The sequence below is a fragment of the Symphalangus syndactylus genome, chromosome 9 (genome assembly GCF_028878055.3).
Source record: "Symphalangus syndactylus isolate Jambi chromosome 9, NHGRI_mSymSyn1-v2.1_pri, whole genome shotgun sequence".
NCBI classification, from domain to species: Eukaryota; Metazoa; Chordata; class Mammalia; order Primates; family Hylobatidae; genus Symphalangus; species Symphalangus syndactylus.
The window spans coordinates 39,486,531-39,507,955 of NC_072431.2; the positions used below are offsets into that span (position 1 = coordinate 39,486,531).

The window sequence follows — 21,425 nt, forward strand, 5'->3', positions numbered from 1 at the left end:
ATTTAAAATGTAAAATATTATAATTTATTTTATGGATCCATATAGGTAACTATTTTTCTTATGATGTCAGAAGAATGTTGAAATTTCTAGAGGGAAGGAGTAAGGGAAAGAAAAAGGAGGATGAAAGGAAGCTCATTAAACTAAAATTAGGCAAAAGTTATTTGTGTATGGGAAAATCAGTATCTGGAGGAAGCCTTTGCTTACAAACAGAAATAAAAATTTGTAAAATGTGTTGGAAATTTCAGCAGTATTTATACCCTGGCATAAATAAATTAATTTAAAAGGTTAATTTTGTTTCAATTTTGAAAATAATACTAGGGTTATGTTAGTATTTTCTGGATATATAGTCGTTCCTCAGTATCTTTGGGGGATTGGTTCTAGGATTCCCTGCAGATACCAAAATCTATGGATACTTGAGTTCCTTATATAAAATGGAGCAGTATTTGTACAAAACCTATGCATATACTCCTATGTTTAGAGGATCCCCAACTTTCTATGGTTTCTCTTACAATCTTTTGACTTTATGATGGTGCAAAAGTGACATGCATTGAGTAGGCTCCTCAACTTTCAATGGGATTAAGTCTGGATAAACCTATCATAAGTTGAAAATATCATAAGTCAAAAACATAGTTTCCACTTATATTTTCAATGGAGGGACATAATCCCCCATTGAAAGTTGAGGAGCATCTGTACTTTAAATCATTTCTAGATTATTATAATATCTATACAATGTATATGCTATATAGTTGTTATACTGTATAATTTTTATGCATATTATTTTTATTGTAACATTGTTATTTTTTATTGTCCCCCCCTCGAATATTTTTGATTTTTGTTTTTAGAGGCAAGGTCTCGCTCTGTCATGCAGGCTAGAATGCAGTGGCACAGTCATGGCTCACTGCAGCCTTGAACTCCTAGGCTTAAGCTCCTGCTTAAGCTCCTGTCTTCCAAGTAGCTGGGACTACAGGTGTGTACCACAAAACCTGGCTAATTTTTTAAAAAATTTCTTGTAGAGACAGGGTCTTGCTATGTTGCCTGGGCTGGTCTTGAACTCCTGGCCCCAAACCGTCCTCCACCTTGGCCTCCCAAAGTGCTGGGATTATAGGTGTGAGCTACTGCACCCTGACTTTTCAAATATTTTTGATTAGCAGTTAGTTAAGTTCAAGGGTGCAGAACCTGAAGATACAGAGGGCCAACTATATATTATATCTACAAAGTGCAGAAAGTGCATTTCCACTCAAAGTATGAGTTACATTTCATACTTATCCCTTCCACCTCCCCTCCATACACATGTGCTATGTTAGTCATTCAGGCTGTTCACAGATATCCCAGGTTTTCTTCTAGACCACATGGTAAGATTGTACTTCTTTGCCTTCTTTGACATTTGGATTAGGTATATTCTACTTGGGTGTACATATGTCACTTTTGAATGGAAGTTATGAGTACCAATGTGTGATTTATCACATTGCTTTTTTTCTGGTTTAGTGACTGAGAAAACACAGGTCCAGACAGAGCTTCTATAAGCACAGGGGGCCTAAGTGATTATAATGAGCAGAGCCTCTCTCCTAGATCCTGATGAACACTTAGCATGATAGAAATAAACTCTTACTGTTTTAAGCCATTAATATTTTAGTTGGTTATTCCTGCAGCATGACCTAATTTATCTTATCATACTCAGGAATTATGTACTTAATATAGTAAGTGGGGAAAATAAAAATAAGGATGAAGAGAAAAAATAATTTACACTGAACGTAATATAAATATTTCTGACACTTTAAATTTCACTTGGGGTGAAATGATACAAGTATTTAAGATTAAGGACTCCTATATTATTCTTTGTGCTGGCCTAAATTACAGTGACCAAATGTCCCAAAATTGCCAGGAAAATTCTGCTTTCAAATATTCTATTCTACTTTCAGACCATTTGTTTCCATTTCTGGTTTGATACGCAATACAAACTGCTAAGTAATAATGATCATTTTAGAAAGCTTTTTCTTGACTTTCCAACTAAGAACACTTCACAAAACATTATTGGTCTGATAAACAGACTTTGCTTAGGATAATACGAAAATGTCAAAGATCCATTAGTGGTTTAGTTGTATTTTGAGAAAGAGATTTTTTAAATATTAAAAATATAGATTTCCATGCCACAAGCCTCTTATAAAGATGGCTACATGGCCCTGAGACCTAACTGGAATACTTAAGAATTACAAAAGTTCCTAGTCCTCAATGAGAGTTTAGCAACTCTACTCTTTTCCTGTTAGTAACAACTCTCTTGAAATCTTTCTTAATTTGATCACATTTAATTAGAAAACTGCTTTGAGAGATCACATGATCCTATACCCTGTTTTAGGTAGATGAATGTCCAAATTCATCCAGGACAATAGATTTCCTGTTATTTTAAAGCTCTCTAAAGGTATAGATGCCATAATTTGTTTAATTTTAAATCATAAATAGTACTTACTATTGTTTCCCTATCACCAATGTTATCAATAACTTAATTATTTTACATTCCTCTTCTACCTTCTCTTTGTCAAGCTAACCTAACAGTCTGATTTCAGTGTATATCTGACTTCTCTGACCCCCTTCTCAAACTAGACTATTGGTTTAATTTAAAAAAGAAAGTTTTTCAGCACAAAAAGGCTGAAAATTCCAAAAACCAGAATGCTGCTTCTCCTCCAAAGGATCACAACTCCTTGCCAGCAAGGGAACAAAACTGGATGGAGAATGAGTTTGATGAACTGACAGAAGTAGACTTCAGAAGGTGGTTAATAACAAACTCCTCCAAGCTAAAGGATCATGTTCTAACCCAATGCAAGGAAGCTAAGAACCTTGAAGAAAGGTTAGAGGAATTGCTAACTAGAATAACCAGCTAGAGAAGGACATAAATGACCTGATGGAGCTGAAAAGCACAACACAAGAACTTCGTGAAGCATACACAAGCATCAATGGCTGAATCAATCAAGCGGAAGAAAGGATATTAAAGAGTGAAGATCTACTTAATAAAATAAAGCATGAAGACAAGATTAGAGAAAAAATAATGAAAAGGAATGAACAATGCCTCCAAGAAATATGGGACCATGTGAATAGACCAAACCTAAGTTTGATTGGTGTACCTGAAAGTGGTGGGGAGAATAGGACCAAGTTGGAAAACATTCTTCAGGATATTATCCAGGAGAATTTCCCCAACCTAGAAAGGCAAGCCAATATTCAAATTCAGGAAATACAGAGAATACCACAAAGATACTCCTTGAGAAGAGAAACCCCAAGACACAAAATCATCAGATTCACCAAGGCTGAAATGAAGAGAAAAATGTTAAGGGCAGCCAGAGAGAAAGGTCGGGTTACCCACAAAGGGAAGCCCATCAGACTAACAGTGGATCTCTCTGCAGAAACCCAACATGCCAGAAGAGAATGGTGGCCAATATTCAACATTCTTAAAGAAAAGAAATTTCAACCCAGAATTTCATATCCAGCCAAACTAAGCTTCATAAGTGAAGGAGAAATAAAATCTTTTACAGACAAGCAAATGCTGAGAGATTTTGTCACTACCAGGCCTGCCTTACAAGAGCTCCTGAAGGAAGCACTAAATATGGAAAGGAAAAACTGGTACCTTCCACTGAAAAACACAGCAAATTGTAAAGACCATTGACACTATGAAGAAACAGAAGGGAATCAACTAATGGGCAAAATAACCAGCTAGCATCATAATGACACGATGAAATTCACACATAACAATATTAACCTTAAATATAAATGGGCTAAATGCCCCAATTAAAGGACACAGACTGGCAAATTGGATAAAGAGTCAAGACCCATTGGTGTGCTGTATTCAGGAGACCCATCTCACATGCAAAGACACACACAGTCTCAAAATAAAGGGATGGAGGAACATTTACCAAGCAAATGGAAAGCAAAACGCAAGCTGGGGTTGCAATCCTAGTCTCCAATAAAACAGGCTTTAAACCAACAAAGATCAAAAAAGACAAAGAAGGGCATTACCTAATGGTAAAGGGATCAATGCAACAAGAAGAGCTGACTATCTTAAATATATATGCACCCAATACAGGAGCACCCAGATTCATAAAGCAAGTTCTTAGAGAACTACAAAGAGATTTAGACTCCCATACAATAATAGTGGGAGACTTTAACACCCCACTGTCAATATTAGACAGATCAACGAGACAGAAAAATCAACAAGGATAGTCAGGACTTGAACTCAGCTCTGGACCAAGCAGATCTAATAGACATCTACAGAACTCTCCACCCCAAATCAACAGAATATACATTCTTCTCAGCACCACATTGCACTTATTCTAAAATTGACCATGTAATTGGAAGTAAAACACTCCTCAGCAAATGCAAAAGAACACAAATCATAACAAGCAGTCTCTCAGACCACAGTGCAATCAAATTAGAACTCAGGATTAAGAAACTCACTCAAAACCACACAACTAAGTGGAAACTGAATAACCTGCTCCTGAATTACTACTGGGTAAATAACGAAATTAAAACAGAAATAAATAAGTTATTTGAAACCAATGAGAACAAAGACACAACATACCAGAATCTCCAGGACACAGCTGAAGCAGTATTTAGAGGGAAATTTATAGCACTAAATGCCCACAGGAGAAAGCAGGAAAGATCTAAAATTGACACCCTAACATCACAGTTAAAAGAATTAGAGAAGCAAGAGCAAACAAATTCAAAAGCTAGCAGAAGAGAAGAAATAACTAAGATCAGAGCAGAGCTAAAGGAGACAGAGACACACACAAAAAAACCCTTCAAAACATCAATGAATCCAAGAGCTGGTGTTTTGAAAAGATGAATAAAATAGATAGACCTCTAGCCAGACCAATAAAGAAGAAAAGAGGGAAGAATCAAATAGACACAATAAAAAATGATAAAGGGGAGATCACCACTGATCCCACAGAAATACAAACTACCATCAGGGAATACTATAAACACCTCTACACAAATAAACTAGAAAATCTAGAAGAAATGGATAAATTCCTGAACATGTACACCCTCCCAAGACTAAAGCAGGAAGAAGTTGAATCCCTGTAAAGGCCAATAACAAGTTCTGAAATTGAGTCAGTAATTAATAGCCTACCAACCAAAAAAGGCCCAGGACCAGATGGATTCATAGCCGAATTCTATCAGTGGTACAAAGAGGAGCTGGTACTATTCCTTCTGAAACTATACCAAACAATAGAAAAAGAGGGACTCCTCCCTAACTCATTTTATGAAGCCAGCATCATCCTGATACCAAAACGTGGCAGACAAAACAAAAAAGGAAAATTTCAGGCCAATATCCCTGATAAACATTGATGCAAAAATCCTCAGCAAAATACTGGCAAACCAAATCCAGCAGCACATCAAAAAGCTTATCCACCATGATCAAGTCGCGTTCATCTCTGGGATGCAAGGCTGGTTCAACTTACAGAAATCAATAAACGTAATCCATCACATAAATGGAACCAATGAAAAAAACCACATGATTATCCAATAGATGCAGAAAAGGCCTTCGATAAAATTCAACACCCTTTCATGCTAAAAGCTGTCAATAAACTAAGTATTGATGGAACATATCTCAAAATAATAAGAGCTATTTATGACAAACCCACAGCCAGTATCATACTGAATAGGCAAAAGCTGGAAGCATTCCCTTTGAAAACCGGCACAAGACAAGGATGCCCTCTCTCACCACTCCTATTCAACATAGTATTGGAAGTTCTGGCCAGGACAACCAGGCAAGAGAAGGAAATAAAGCGTATTCAAATAGGAAGAGAGGAACTCAAATTGTCTCTGCAGATGACATGATTGTATATTTAGAAAACCCCACTGTCTCAGCCCAAAATCTACTTAAGCTGATAAGCAACTTCAGCAAAGTCTCAGGATAGAAAATCAATGTGCAAAAATCACAAGCATTCCTATACACCAATAACAGACACAGAGCCAAATCATGAGTGAACTCCCATTCACAATTGGTACAAAGAGAGTAAAATACCTAGGAATATCACTTACAAGGGATGTGAAGGACCTCTTCAAGGAGAACTAGAAACCACTGCTCGAGGAAATAAGAGAGGACACAAACGAATGGAAAAACATTCCATGCTCATGGATAGGAACAATCAATATCGTGAAAATGGCCATACTGCCCAAAGTTGTTTATAGATTCAATGCTATCCCCATCAAGCTACCATTGACTGTCTTAGCAGAATTGGAAAAAACTACTTTAAATTTCATATGGAACCAAAAATAGAGCTCATATAGCCATGACAATCCTAAGCAAAAGAACAAAGCTGGAGGCATCACACTACCTGACTTCAAACTATACTACGTGGAAAAACCACATGGCACTGGTATCAAAACCGATATTTAGACGAATGGAACAGAACAGAGACCTCAGAAATAATGCCACTTATCTACAACCATCTGATCTTTGACAAACCTGACAAAAACAAGCAATGGGGAAGCATTCCTATTTAATAAACGGTGTTGGGAAAACTAGCTAGCCATATGCAGAAAACTGAAACTGGACTCATTCCTTACACCTTATACAAAAATTAACTCAAGATGGATTAAAGACTTAAATGTAAGACCTAAAGCCCTAAAAACCCTAGAAGAAAACCTGGGCAATACCATTCAGGACATAGGCATAGGCAAAGACTCCATGACTAAAACACCAAAAGCAATGGCAACAAAAGCCAAAATTGACAAATGGGAGCTAATTAAACTAAAGAGCTTCTGCACAGCAAAAGAAACTATCAACAGAATGAACAGGCAACCTACAGAATGGGAGAAAATTTTTGCAATCTATACATCTGACAAAGGACTAATGTACAGAATCTACAAGGAACTTCAACAAATTTACAAGAAAAAAAAAAACCCAGCAAAATGTGGGTAAAGGATATGAACAGAAATTTTTCTTTTTTTTTTTTTTTCAAACTCCACTATTTATTATTGGTGTGATCTTGAATACATTAGCCAACCTCTTTATATTCCAGTCATTTCTAAAGGGGTGATTATCTATGAAAACCGTATTACATATAAAATGTGTAAGTACTCAGTAAATACTCAGTACTTCTCTAGTATCTGTCTAATTGGATTTGGCTAGTAATCATGACAATTGTGGGAGAGAAAGAAAAGATATGTAATCCTGAGGGCACTGAGTCTCTGTAACAATCATTTGATAAATAATCAGATGATACTTCATTGACATCTCTTTAAGAAATTTTTCAAAAGAAGACATTTATGTGGCGGAGAAACATGAAAAAAAGCTCATCATCACTGGTCATTAGAGAAATGCAAATCAAAACCACAATTAGATACCATCTCATGCCAGTGACAATGGCAATCATTACAAAGTCAGGAAACAACAGATGCTGGAGAGGATGTGGAGAAATAGAAACACTTTTACACTGTTGGTGGGAGTGTAAACTAGTTCAACCATTGTGAAAGACAGTGTGGCGATTCCTTGGGGATCTAGAACCAGAAATACCATTTGACCCAGCAACCCCATTACTGGGTATATACCCAAAGGATTCTAAATCATTCTACTATAAAGATACTATACTATAAAGATACATTCTACTATAAAGATATAAACATACTACTACGTATATTTATTGCAGCACTATTCACAATAGCAAAGACTTGGAACCAATCCAAATGCCTATCAATGATAGACTGGATAAAGAAAATGTGGCACATATACACCATGGAATAGTATGCAGCCATAAAAGAGGACACTTTCATGTCCTTTGCAGGGACATAGATGAAGCTGGAAACCATCACTCTCAGTAAACTAACACAGGAAAAGAAAACCAAACACTGCATGTTTTCACTTATAAGTGGGAGTTGAACAATGAGAACACATGGACACAGGAAGGGTAACATCACACACTGGGGCCTGTCGGGGGGTGGGGGACTAGGGGAGAGATAGCATTACGAGAAATACCTAATGTAGATGACGTGTTGATGGTTGCAGCAAACCACCATGGCATGTGTATACCTATGTAACAAGCCTGCACGTTCTGCACATGTATTCCAGAACTTAAAGTATATAAAAAAACAAACAAACAAAAATTAAGACTGATGATTTGGGAGTTGAGACAGCAAACAAACGATTTTTTTCTTCCTGATTGTACCCTAAATAACATTAGAAATTGTATAAAATTAAATTCTTTCAATTAAAAAAAATCTCAGAGACTTAGTGTCAAAACGAAGCACAAAACAAAATTTAGCAGTTCTTCATGGGAAAAAAGAAAAAATGCGATTTTCAATAATGTCACACTGAACATGTAATAACATTCTTAGTAAGTGATAATTTTATTGAGAGCAGTTTAAGTAGAATGATGGTGCGAAAGTCAGACTGCACTATGATAAGAAATGAATGAGTCTAAAAATATTCAGGATCAAGTAGAGACTACTCCTTCAAAACTCTCAAGATTCAGATTGAAACAACACTTCTTCAAAAGTACGTGCTTCAAAAGTACATGCCGTTCTAAGTAGTAAAGAATTTTTTTTAAGGATGGGGTAAACCTGGACATTCATTTTATGTGTATTTCTTCCAAGTAGCTACTATGTGTTCTGCATGTTTGCTGTCAGGATTCACTTAAGATCTAGAAGAGAGAGGAAACTGTTAGCTCAAATATCCAGAAAAAGTAAAACAACACCTCGCTTAGTATTTTGTTTGTTTTTGTTTTCATTAAAATGTATTATTTATGTTAATATGTAATGGCTTTACTATTGTTATTTATGTATTTATTTTGAGACAAGGTCTGGCTCTATTGCCCAGGCTGGAGTGCAGTGGTGCCATCTCAGCTCACTGAAACCTCTGCCTCCCTAGCTCAAGTGATCCGCCCACCTCAGCCTCCCAAGTAGCTGAGCAGCTGGGATTATATGCAGCTAAATTTTTTTGAATTTTTTTGTAGAGACAGCGTTTCACCATGCTGCCCAGGCTGGTCTCAGACTTGTGACATCAAGTGATCCACTCACCTTAGGCTCTGAAAGTGCTGGGATTACAGGCGTGAGCCACTGAACCCATTCTATTGTTATTTTTAAATGAGTTTATTAACACATATTTTCTAAATTTCTCAGTTTTAAGTTCTCCTATGGTAAATACCAACATATCTATGTACACAAAAGCTCTTTGGGGTGTTTAGTAATTTTTGAGAATGTAAAGGCATCAACACATTGGTAGCAGTGTTGATAAGCATAATCATATGATTTATCTTTAGTAAAGCTCAACAGAAATGAAGAAAATAAATTATTGGCTTGATTCAAGATAGAATATTGGTATGATGACTAGAATATTCAGTAATTGATTCACGTTCTAAAGATTTGTTGAACGCTGACTGAGGGTCACACACTGTAATAAGTCTAAAAATACAAAAGGAAGACAGTCTACCTAGAAGATGTTCCAAGTACAGAGAGGGGAAAGAAAACAGAACTTAGCTCAACGGATATTTATTTGAGCACTTGGCAAAATCAGGGCATAAAAACGAATACTGAATGCTAAAATGCTAACTGTTCTCATGGAATTTATGTTTGATAATGCAATCCAGTGCACTATTTTTTTTAACCAAAGTAAACTATAAATCAACATATTAAATTCTATTCTTAATGAGTACAATTGTTCTTTTCTTTTTTTTTCTTATTTATTTATTTTTGAGACAGAGTCTCGCTCCATCACCCAGGCTGGAGTGCAGTGATGCAATCTTGGCTCACTGCCATTTCCATTTCCCAGGTTCAAGTGATTCTCCCCTCTCAGCCTCTCAAGTAGCTGGGACTATAGGCGCCTGCCACCACGCCCAGCTAAGTTTTGTATTTTTAGTAGAGACGGGGTTTCACCATGTTGGCCAGGCTGATCTCGAACTCCTGACTTCAGGTGATCCATCCACCTTGGCCTCCCAAAGTGCTGGGATTACAGGTGTAAGTCATTACACCTGGCCTAGTACAATTATTCAATAGCCTTCAAAGCAATTAGATAAGCAGAACAATTGCTTCACCAAGGCTTTGAGCAATACAAATCCGTTTTCTCTTTTAAAAAATATTTAAACATTCTTTGATATTCAATCAATGTCTTGTTGTAATTAACATGTCCTATTATTACTAATAGCTCTTATCTTTTACAGTCGCTTTCTGGTTGAGTTTCCGCTTCTCTATCCCATAATCTACAATGATTACCTAAAGCCATGCTCTAAAACTTTCAAGTCTAAATAACTGAAAAAATAGATGACTGATGCTTATGCTCAAATTTCAGTCTTTATTATGTGATTGATGCTTATTCTCAAATTAGATAGCTCTCACTAATCAAAGAAATAGATGGAAGCCCCTTCTCTGTTCTCATCCTAAATCTGGAATTTATAGAACATGGATGTTTCCCTGTTCTGTGCCCACTTGGTTAGTCAAGAAAACTTTGGAACTGACATCTTTCTTTCGAGAAAAATCTTGATTCCCAATTGGGGAAGTAGAGGATGAAGAGAAGAGAGATACGTTGATATACATGTACTTCCCATGACATAGCAGGATCCTCTCACATTATCACATGTCTCATGCCCCACAGATATCTTAAAATATTGCCCTAATTTCTTAGGTGGGGAAACATTTTTTGTCTGAAATATAATAAAATATTAAACAAATGTACGTGAAAGTGATAATACTTAAATCGTAGAATACCAATACAAATCAATACGGAAATACTAAGAGCTTTTATACTTTGAGTGTTTTCTCAGAGAGAGTTCTGCTAAATCAGGTGTATGGCCCTCATTAAGCTATTTTTTTCATTCTCCTGTCTTCTCACAAATTTCCTAATTAGAATAAGTTATTCATTACAGTGGATTGAATAATTTCCTCCCAAAATATACATCAACCTGGAGCCTCAGAATGTGGCCTTATTTGAAATAAGGATTTTTGCAGATGTAATTAAGGTAAGTATCTCAAGATGAAATTATTCTGAATTAGGATGGGCCCTAAATCCAATGATTTGGATGGATTTAGGATGGGCCCTAAATCAAATGACAAATGTCTGTCTTCATAACAGAAAATAAGAAGACACACAGAGACAACTGGGAGAAAGCCATGTGAAGATGGAGACAGAGAACAAAGGTCTATTGCCACAAGCCAGGGAAGACGAAGAGCCACCAGAATATGGAAGAGACAAGAAAGCATCCTCCCCTAGAGACTTCGAAGGGATTGTGGCCCTGCTGACACCTTGACTTCAGACTTCTACCCTCAAAAATGTGAGAAAACAAACTACTGTCATTTTAAGCCACCCAATTTGTGGTAGTTTCTTATGTCAGTCATTGTAAACTAATACACTCATTAAGTTGGTTCCTTTTGAAAACTGAGGGAGAAAATGTTTTTCTTCTAGCTTTTGCTTTCCTATGTGTAAATATCAAAAACTAATTCATATAACACTATAAAACATAATTTGGACAGATTGAAGAATTTGTAATATTAAGTCCCCGAAACAAGTTCCAATTTAAGCTATTGGAAACATAGAAAAAGTAATATACAATACTAATTGGCTCTTTTTACAGAATTTTCAAATATCTGCAGCCATGTATTTCAATAAAAACATTATTAAATTATTTAGATGAAATCTAGAAGTATATAATCCCATTTGTTCATTTACAACTGAATTTTGATTTAATGCCCCTTCTGTGATCTACTGCATCTGCCCTTCCCATTAACAATAACAACAAATTTCCATAACGTGTTGGAGAATCCAAGTAAAGGAAAATAGTGGTATGATGCTACTTTTTATGTTCTTACTTTAAAGAGCTTATATTTTTGAGACATACACCTCTTTGAAGAGCTGATGAAAGCTTTTTCCAGTCCCAAAAAATCTACATACAAATTTTTTACATAGAAAAATTTACATGCTCTGTTACAGAAATCACAAGCCCCTTGAAATCTATCTACAGCTTCTCTAATAGTCCCCAAACTCCCAGGTTAAAAACATCCATATTCAGGCAACTGTAGAGAGTTGATAGATGTTGCATGCATTTTGGTGTCATGTATACTATTCAGATAAACTGCTATTGTTTTTTCTTTAGACTTTGAAATTCTTTACTCAAAACAAGATTTCCAATGATATTAACAATGGTGCCTACTTTGGCAGCACATATACCATAAAGGGAATATTAATAATATATTCTAAGTGTCACTGAAAAAATTTCTTCACACTATGAAGTTTTAAAATATTATATTCATGAGTGTTAATTTATTATCACTTTGGGAAACATTTTTCTAAAGGAGATTTTATAGCGGAAGCATGGGAGAATGGGATTCAATACAGAGAAATCTGATTCACAATAAACTGTTATGAAAAGAGGACCTCCAAAAGTTTTAGGTATACCTAGTGGGGGAAAATATTCCCAATGAACTTGAATAAATACCTCATCTGTCATTAGGGTTGCAATTGATCTGCCAATCTCATGGTACTGTTGACCCTTTCCCAGGGGTCCCAGAAGAATGAACAAAAATCTGTAATTAAGAAGAAAAAAATGTTTTAAGGTAGAAATAGAAAAATAATTTTAGTAATACAGAATGACTCATCTCAAAGGAATTACTGAAAATGGAGATTGTGATGGCAAATACTTCCATAGTTTTTCATAGTTCATTAGTATTTTGAAAAATTTTACCGTGATTGACTCTTATGCTTAAGATCCTCAAGCAATGGGAATGCATGGTTTTCCATGTTTTTTTTTTTTTTTTAATCACAGTGTTTCTCCATTTAGTTATCTGTACAGCATGTGCAGCTGTTATTGGGAATTTTAAGGATTCTAGGATCCTTAGAGAAGGAAAGTGGGAAAAGTAAAATCTGATTAGACCTTCTTAAATTGGAAGGAAGAAAACTCACTTGTATGCAAAATGGCGAACAGTTCAAAGGGGGCAAAGGTAACATAGTAGCAAAACAGAGAAAATATAAAGTAAAAAAATAGTAGGTGTATGTGCAATTTTCATTATAAAAAATTATTGTCAGGAATCAAAGATCAGCCAGGTAGAAAAAAATAGGGAGTTAATGATCTATTATTTATAATGCTGAGGAATAAAAATAGCATCTGCACTATAATATTCCATCTACATTAGGTCGAATATTTGGCAAATTCATCATCACAAGTGGTGCTTTTAAAGAAATCAATAGATACTCTAACTTTAGCAGACTAGTAATTGCCCTGTCTCTGAGAAGGTCAATCCTTCTGGGAAACTGTGAAAATTAAAGAATGCCCTATATTCTGCCATATCATTCTATGGTGTTAATTTGTTAAATGGTTTATGCTATTAAGTATGAAGACTAATGGCTTCACAAGGTGTACTAAAATAGTTACTATAATTCTACTCCATTTATTTGTAATCTTTAGAGATTGTACATGTTTTTACATGAGGCGAATATTACACAATTGTAGAGGATGTGACAATATTTTTTGTGTGTGTCAGTGACAACTGAACCCAAGCCAATTTCTACTATGTAGAAATGTCCAGTATACATTAAAAACAGGAATGGTTTAATTTGGTGGCAGGTGCTTTATCAACTATAACAGCTTTTTAAGAAACTTCCTAACCTATGTACATCTTGCTATTTTTCAGGTTTCCATTCCATGGGCTATTTTTAAAGATCTAAAAGATTATTTTCTGACATTTCTACTATGTGTTGCCATTGTATTAATAGGATGCCCTTTTGTCTTCCCAAAAAAAGGATAATAAGAAACCCCGAATGGCTTTATTTATTCTGTTTGTCTAACTAATTTTCCATTTTTCACCTTTCCTAACTAAATAGTCTTGTCTTTAAATCTCTTCTCATACAGTTGCTCTATAGTGGCCCTAATTTTTTTCTCCATTGTTCTCTACACATATTTTGCTATCTCAGTATGAAATAAGGTCACTTAAACCTGACAGTTTTCACAGTAAGGGTATATAACCCCATCACGGCTTTTTTCTAGTCATGGGAATTTTTCTTTTCCTTCTTTTGAAATACAAGAACTATCATTGTCATAAATAGCCATCATTTGCTCATAGATCACCAGACACCTTCCTGAGTGGTGGAACACAAATGCACTGCTTGGAGTACTGAAAAGAAATTTTAAACTGCTATAATAGTAACTCTACAATTGGCAAGTTTAACACCTTAGATATGAATCCCAGACTCCCAGAAACCTTGAATAGGTTACAGGTTGTCCATAGAAAACATATGGCCTGAATCACAGTCAGATGCCACTTTAATGTGCTCAGTTCATCCTTTCCCTGTGTACATAAAAGTTGATGTGTATCAGAAATCTCAGTAATCCTCAAACAGGATAAACATAGACTTCTTTCTATAATCTGAACAGTAATAGATTCCTCCCCCAAACCATAGTCAGACATAGGTACTTAACCACTGAATCCCGTTCCAGTCAGCTGAGCTCTTACAAAATGAGGTCTCTCCTGGCTGTGCTGTTCCATAGTTGTAGAATATTTTATCCATAATCAAAGCATGGAGTTATGTAATCTGCTATATTTTGAGTTAAGGCCAAAGATTCATAAAGGACCTATATTCTACAGTTGATACAGTACCTGAACTTTTCATCAAGTAACTTGGCTAAGGCATTCAATGTTTGGAAGAGGAGGCACACTAACAGCTTTTCAGATAGCTGTAGCATCAAAGGGCACCAGCCATATGGGAACGGGGCCCTAAATAGACATGTTTTGCTGTGGGAATAGGACTAGAGTAAAAGGCTATCTGCATTTTGGAATCACACTAATGGTAGGAGTATGGAAGAAAACAAGGTTCCTGGGTAAATTGCTTGGAAATTAATGTGCTAAAGTCAATATTCTGGGTTTCCTTTCTTTTTTCTTTTTACAGTTTTAGTAATGGATAGCCTTATTCTAAAAAATGAGAAACAGCATAATTCAGTTTGTATTATCCCTAAGTTGTTATTTTATTGTTAAATGAGAAACAAGTTCCAATCACCAAATTAAATTTGTACTTTTAACTCAGATCCAACCTCACTGCGATAATACTTCTACCAGTGTTTCTACAGACCCTGTGTGTGGGAAGCCCACTGTGCCTAGGATTGAAACATATATTTGACACTATCCTAACGATGGCACTTACATGCATTTTGAAGGCCTTCTTATTCAAGTGTAAGCAAACCTTAGTAATTTTGCTGTTTTTGAGTTTGACCACACTCATGCACAGGATCCTTTCTTTCCTTAGCAGACAATTTAATGCAATCTTTGAGAAAAAGCTAACATGTTACCACTTCTTTTACCAAAAATGTAAAAAAAATAAAAAAGAATTCATATGGCTTCAGGGTACCTTGAGATGAGGAATATGCCTAAAATGAAGCAGAAGTTTGAGAGAAGGGAGGAAAGAATAGAATAATTTTTAAAGCACTTTTCCCCTCCTCCACAAACAAAAATTAATAGTGGTTTCATGGATTTCACATTAGTTTCTAGTCAAAACTCTAACAGAAAATTACATTGAATCCTCATTTTCTTTCCACAAAAAGATGGCTTAAGAAAAATACAAAAGATGCTTTTATACTTTTTACCTGGTTGGGATTGGGACTTCAGCCAGTCCTTGAAGCAATACAGCTGGAGACAACCTGACAAATGCAACTACAGTTCGATCCAAGAACTCCAGTTCTCCCACTAAGATGTTTGATGCTTCGGCACCTGGAGGAATCTTTTTCATAAAATGCAGATCAACCTGCAAGCATCACCAGGTAAATACGATAAATCAAAATTGGAAAAATCTGGTAAATCATATTCTTGCACAATGCTTCACATATAGTAATCCATGAATAAATATAGTTTAAATAAATACACACAGTTAAACATCTCATTTGCCCTTTTTCTATAATAACCTTTTTTCTTTGCTTGTGGATTATTTTAACTTGTCATCAATAAGCTGAGTACTCTGGTTCTTCTATTTACTATTTTTAAAAGAAGTTTCTCCAGCCTCAATAATCTTGAAATTTTAGACAGGGAAAAGTATGTGAGTTCAGTTAAATAACTCTTCTTTAACCATAATTTAATTAGCATTTGCCAACAGATTTAATATTTTATACATTACCTAATTTTTGTAGATAATACATTTTAATTAATACTCAAATATGCTTATGTCAAAAGAAATATAATCATGTTTCTCTTTACAGTATAAATTATGACTTTAACCTTCTTCTCTTTTCTAGTTGTTCTATGTTCTTCACATTATATACTTGGCCTGGTAATTCTTCAATATTGGTTTTTCATCTGAGAATTTAGATATGACACAGTAGAAAAAATAAGAATAAAATATTAACATTTGGAGTTGCTGAAGACCTATAGTTGATTTTCTGACATGAGATGTTTGTGATTGAAATGAATGTACACAAAGCAAAAGTGATCATTAACAAGAAGAAATGCTAAGAATAAAGAGTGAAGTCTAAAAAATGAATGCAAAATATCCTTAACAATAAATATCTATTTTTATGCATAGGGCCTCGGTGAAAGACAAGCAGTGACATTAATGTACATTGTATAAGATCTATGTCTTGTTTCTAATTCACTTGAGTAGCTTTTTATGAAACTCTGTTTTTAGGGGAATTAGAATTTATCTGCTCTTAGTAATTGATCTTATGCTCTGAAGTTAATGAAATGAGGGCCAAAGATCAAAGTGAGAATAGCTGAGAGAGGAACGAGCTCTGGCAAATATGAGTGAGGCTGAAAAGATTTTTTTTAGCCTAGATAGTTCTTTTGCAGGTTTAATGATTTGAGAATATTTTTCTCAAAAATTTAAAATGAAAAAATCCATAGTAATACTTTAGTGACTTCATTAAATATGTTGCTTTCTGAAATCAAGATGATAGTACAGCTATTTGGAAGTTTTGTCACTAATTAATCTTTCCAAAGATTAAGGACACCACAAAATATATAACCTAGTATACGAAGCATATATTCTTTCACAAGGATTAAATATAAAAATATCCCACAGTACTCCATCAAAAATATTAAATAGAATCATTATTTTATTTTAAAGGAAAGGAAGAATGATTTAACAAAGCAAAACTGCCTACAAAAATATGTAACAAATATTATACATCCAAAGTTTTTAAGCTACAAATGTACTCCCAAATATAAATTTGTAAATTCATAATTCATGTACACTGGATTATACAGCAAATATTTTGCTTTTGTGGAATCTGATCTTTTAGTTTATAGATAGCAAAAGTATTTATTTACTATAATAAGTAAGGTTAAATTTCATGGGATTTATTGTGGTATTTTTGTAGGTATTTATCTAGCTAGGAGAAATGTACACATTTAAGATGCTTTAAATTAGCAATGCTTTACATTTTCACTGTAATGCAAAAATTCCCAAGGAGGGAATAGAAGATTTCCCATATACTATTAGCTCTGTGAGGAAAACATAATAAATTTCATAATTCTTTCTGTTACTAAAAGAATAAACAGTTAAGTTTTCTCTCTCAATGGAAAGAACAATGATACAATATAAATATAATGAAACAAAATTTAAAATGAGAAAACATCTTTTTAAAAAATGTATAATTGATAATATGAATTATATTGATAATACCTGAAATTTAAATTCCACCCTTGAAAACTCTATAAACTCATTTATTGCTTGACAAATGCCATTGTCTTAACTACTAAAGTCTGTGCCTCAGGCAGGTAGTGATTATAGAAATAACTGTTTAAAGATGAAATTTAATTAAATCAAGAAGTACATAGTATGTTAAAATGGTTAAATTTTGTAAAAGAAAATATATGGTTATTACACATGATCTTTAAATTTACAAAATACCTAATATATCATTGATACCTGTTATTTAGAAAAAACATTAAAATTTACAGAATTTAATTTAAGGATAAGCAAATTCATCTTTTGACTTCGAATGGAATAAGTTATAGTTCTATAGCACATATCTGGGGTAGCCACTGTATTATACTCATTATATTACATTATCTTGGAGTAATCATATACTTTGGGAAGTAATCGATTATATATTATCTAATTATATTATTCTATATTATGTATAGTTATATATTATATTATTCATGGGGAAACCCTATATTTTGTGTTTGTGTACTGTATACTTCATGAAGAAACTTATTTGACAAACCAACTATCTGTTTTTGTTTTTGAGACAGGGTCTCATTGTGTCATCCAGAGTGGAGTGCAGTGGTGGGATCCCAGCTCACTGCAGCCTTGAACTTCCTGGCTCAAGCCATCCTGATCCTTCCAGTTCAGCCTTCTGAGTAGCTGGGACTACAGGTGCGCCACCATGCCTGGCTGATATTTTCTAGATTTTGTAGAGATGAGGTCTTACCATGTTGCCTAGGTGGATCTTGAACTCCTAAGCTCAAGCAATCCTCCTGCCTTGGCCTCCCCAAATGCTGGGATTCCAGGTGTCAGCCACCATGCCCTTGGCCCCCTAAGCAACTTTTAATATAACAAAATATTATGTTTAAAGACCTGACTGTGACCTCTTATAAAATTATAAATATGTAAAGCAGCTCTAGAGAATCTAGGTTGAACTACATCCCTAAGAAAAGTGTCAAGTGAACACAAACACTTGCAATGGACAAGAAGGAAATCCTGGAAGTTTCTGGTCCTCTGAATAGGATCTTGAAGAAATCGAGCTATACTCTTCTGGGTCTGTATTTACACTCATGCTTCTGGGCTGTCCAGATCTCACCTTTATGCTAGTAGTGGAAAGATTTCTTTCTGGGCCTTTGATACTTAAGCTGTGGATGAGAAACAGTTACATTTCTAGGGAACAGGGAATGAGATTAGATAGAAGACCAAGTTGAAATTGGAAGTGTCTGGGCAAACTACACGCTAAGAGTTAAAGGAAAAACAGATGGAAATTTAAGGAGAGAGTTTAAACCTTTAGCCCATCATAGAAAGCACAAGAAACTTCATAGGGATTCTCTGGGAAGAAATGGTGTCTTGACACTAACTCGCCAGTGATTTTGAGCAGCTCTCTTAATCACTCTATAATTCAGCTTTCTTGCTGACAAAATGAGGATATGTCCAATGTTTCCTACAGTTCTGGGATTAAATAATACAACTCTTTCTAATATGTTTCATACAGTAAAGCTAGATGCAGAAGAAAGTTCTTTCTATGTAGAAAATTATGTGAAGCCATCTCTGGGTCATTTGAAGTAAAAGAAAACACCACGAGCATAAAATACCTACGTTCTACTGTCAGCTTGAAAAACAAAAACAAATAGTGCTTTGACACATCTGCTTTTTAAAAGTATTACGGGAAGCTAAAACCTGATAATTCCAGTTACTTTTCCAAATCATTCCTTAAGTAAGTAAGTTTGATAGGTCTATCCATTGGAAGGGTTACAAATATGTAGGTTGAATGTAGATGGAATAAATATGATCAAATCATATAAGATGAATAAAGACCTTTTTTTTCTTAACACTTCAAAGTGTTTGGAATCTGCATATTAAGATTCTGGGGTTTTGGAATCTGCATATTAAAACTTAAAATATTAAAACAGAAAACTAACCTGGATACTAGGTGAATTTTGATAAATTCACTACTAAACTAAAATCATAAGGCTAAAAAATCAACTCATGCACCTGCAAAATCTGGCACTAAAATTTGTTTCCATAGTGATAGATCACAATTGCTCTTTTCAAACTCTACTTTTCTGCCCTTTCAGACTTTAAAGTAATAAATCTTACTCAAGTCTTTTTTAAATTCCAAAACTGGGCTTACATTATTTTGAATCTTGAAGGATTCATTCAACAAATACATACCAAATACTATTCAAGGCACTAAAGACCCAGTGGAGACCAAAACATTCAATTATGGTCTGGTGTTTTATTTCTGACACTATTATTTCTACTACTACTAATAACCACACTAATAAGTGTAACCACCTTTTATTAAATACCTGCTACAAGTCAAGCACTGTCCCAGCATCTCTCTATATATCATCTTATTAAATCTTCACAATGAAATTGTAAATAGTTTTCTTACTTTGCAAATGAGAAGACTAAACTTTAGAGAACTTCTCCAAGATCAGCTAGTTTATAATGCCAGAGTTGGGATTCAAGATCTCATGCTGTTTCTCAAAAGCCACATTCTTTCCAGTGTGCCATGCTATGAGCAAGAGACTGGGGAATAAAGGCAGCTGACACTAAGTAGAGGGCTCTAGAAATTTAACTTGCCTATTAAAAGATGAAACGGGCCAGTGATCACAAACGTGATGAGAAAGAAAAGGATTAAAAGAAAGGAAATCAAATTTTGATTCTTCCATAGTTTTAACTGTTTGGGGTGGACCAGAAGATGAGACTACTGCCTACAACTGGCAATCCTCATTTTCTTTCATATGTGATGAAGTATTCTTGAAGGCTGCAAAGGCAGGTCACACAACCAAAAGCAACATGATATGGAGATATACAATCAGTGTATAAAGGTTATATTATTTTTAAAAAGTTAAATCACAATTTATTTGAAAGGAGGAGCTATGTGGTTTATAATGATTGTTTCTGAGGATGTTAAATATGCCTTCTTTATGCTGTTAATGCATTTATACATAAATATGCAGCTTGTTACATTATTGCTTTTAAGATCATTTCAAATTAAGAATATCAGAAATTAAATGTATGGCAGTTTGTGATAACTTTTTCCAACTTGCAGATGAATGAAGATGCAATGCTTTAAAAAGATAGTTCTTAGAGTGGCAGATGGAATACATTTGAACTGGCTTAATGTTTGAATCACATGCCTCCATACAGTGAAATGAGCTTTGAACCACTGTAGAAATAGAGCCCGAGTATGCCCTCACCTCTCTCTCTTGCTGGTGTGGAGGTCCTTTTTCATGCCTTTGTTTCATCCCACATGGACTAGTATGCCCCTTTTGTTGGCCTCCCAGTCCCTGCACGCATAATTAACAGACTTAAGCTGGTACACCATGCTCCCACGGAGACTCCGCCAGGCACCAGAGGGAGAGCATGCACATAACTAGATCTAGATTATTTAGGCATTGTCAGAGGAATTCGGAAACAGCTCCAAGGAGCTGATCACTATTAAATTTTTCAGAATCTTGATTCAGGCTACTTCCTCTAATGCTTCCATCCATTCCCACCTCCTCCCACTACTACAATTATTGCCAGTGCTAAGGGCTTTATTAAAATATTACTCTGAGTTACTTCTATTTCAGCCACTCAGATAAAGAGAATTGTTAATCTGCTGTATTTTCACCAAGTATTGAAACTCCTTCTCTTTTGAATTGTCTTTTTTTTTTTTTTTTTTTTTTTTTTTTGAGATGGGGTCTCACTCTGTCACCCAGGCTGGAGTGCAGTGACATGACCTCAGCTCACTGCAACCTCTGCCTCCTGGGCTCAAGTAATCCTCCCACCTCAGCCTCCGAAGTGGCTGGAACCACAGGCACGTGCCACCACA

At 35.0% G+C, this 21,425-nt stretch overlaps 1 protein-coding gene across 10 annotated transcripts in view; it reads right to left on the bottom strand.

Moving 5' to 3' along the window:
* SLC4A10 (solute carrier family 4 member 10) overlaps positions 1 to 21,425 on the bottom strand; it is a 448,737-nt gene that overhangs the window by 169,932 nt on the left and 257,380 nt on the right. For 6 of the 10 annotated variants that reach the window (XM_063609461.1, XM_063609460.1, XM_063609457.1 and 3 more), the window contains 3 exons: positions 20,809 to 20,898; positions 15,546 to 15,703; positions 12,411 to 12,498 (listed from right to left, as the gene is read on the bottom strand). In XM_063609461.1, the coding sequence (XP_063465531.1) occupies positions 12,411 to 12,498; positions 15,546 to 15,703; positions 20,809 to 20,898 (336 nt within the window). The remainder of the gene's footprint in view (positions 1 to 12,410; positions 12,499 to 15,545; positions 15,704 to 20,808; positions 20,899 to 21,425) is intronic. The other 4 variants (XM_063609465.1, XM_063609464.1, XM_063609463.1 and 1 more) reach the window with 1 other exon arrangement.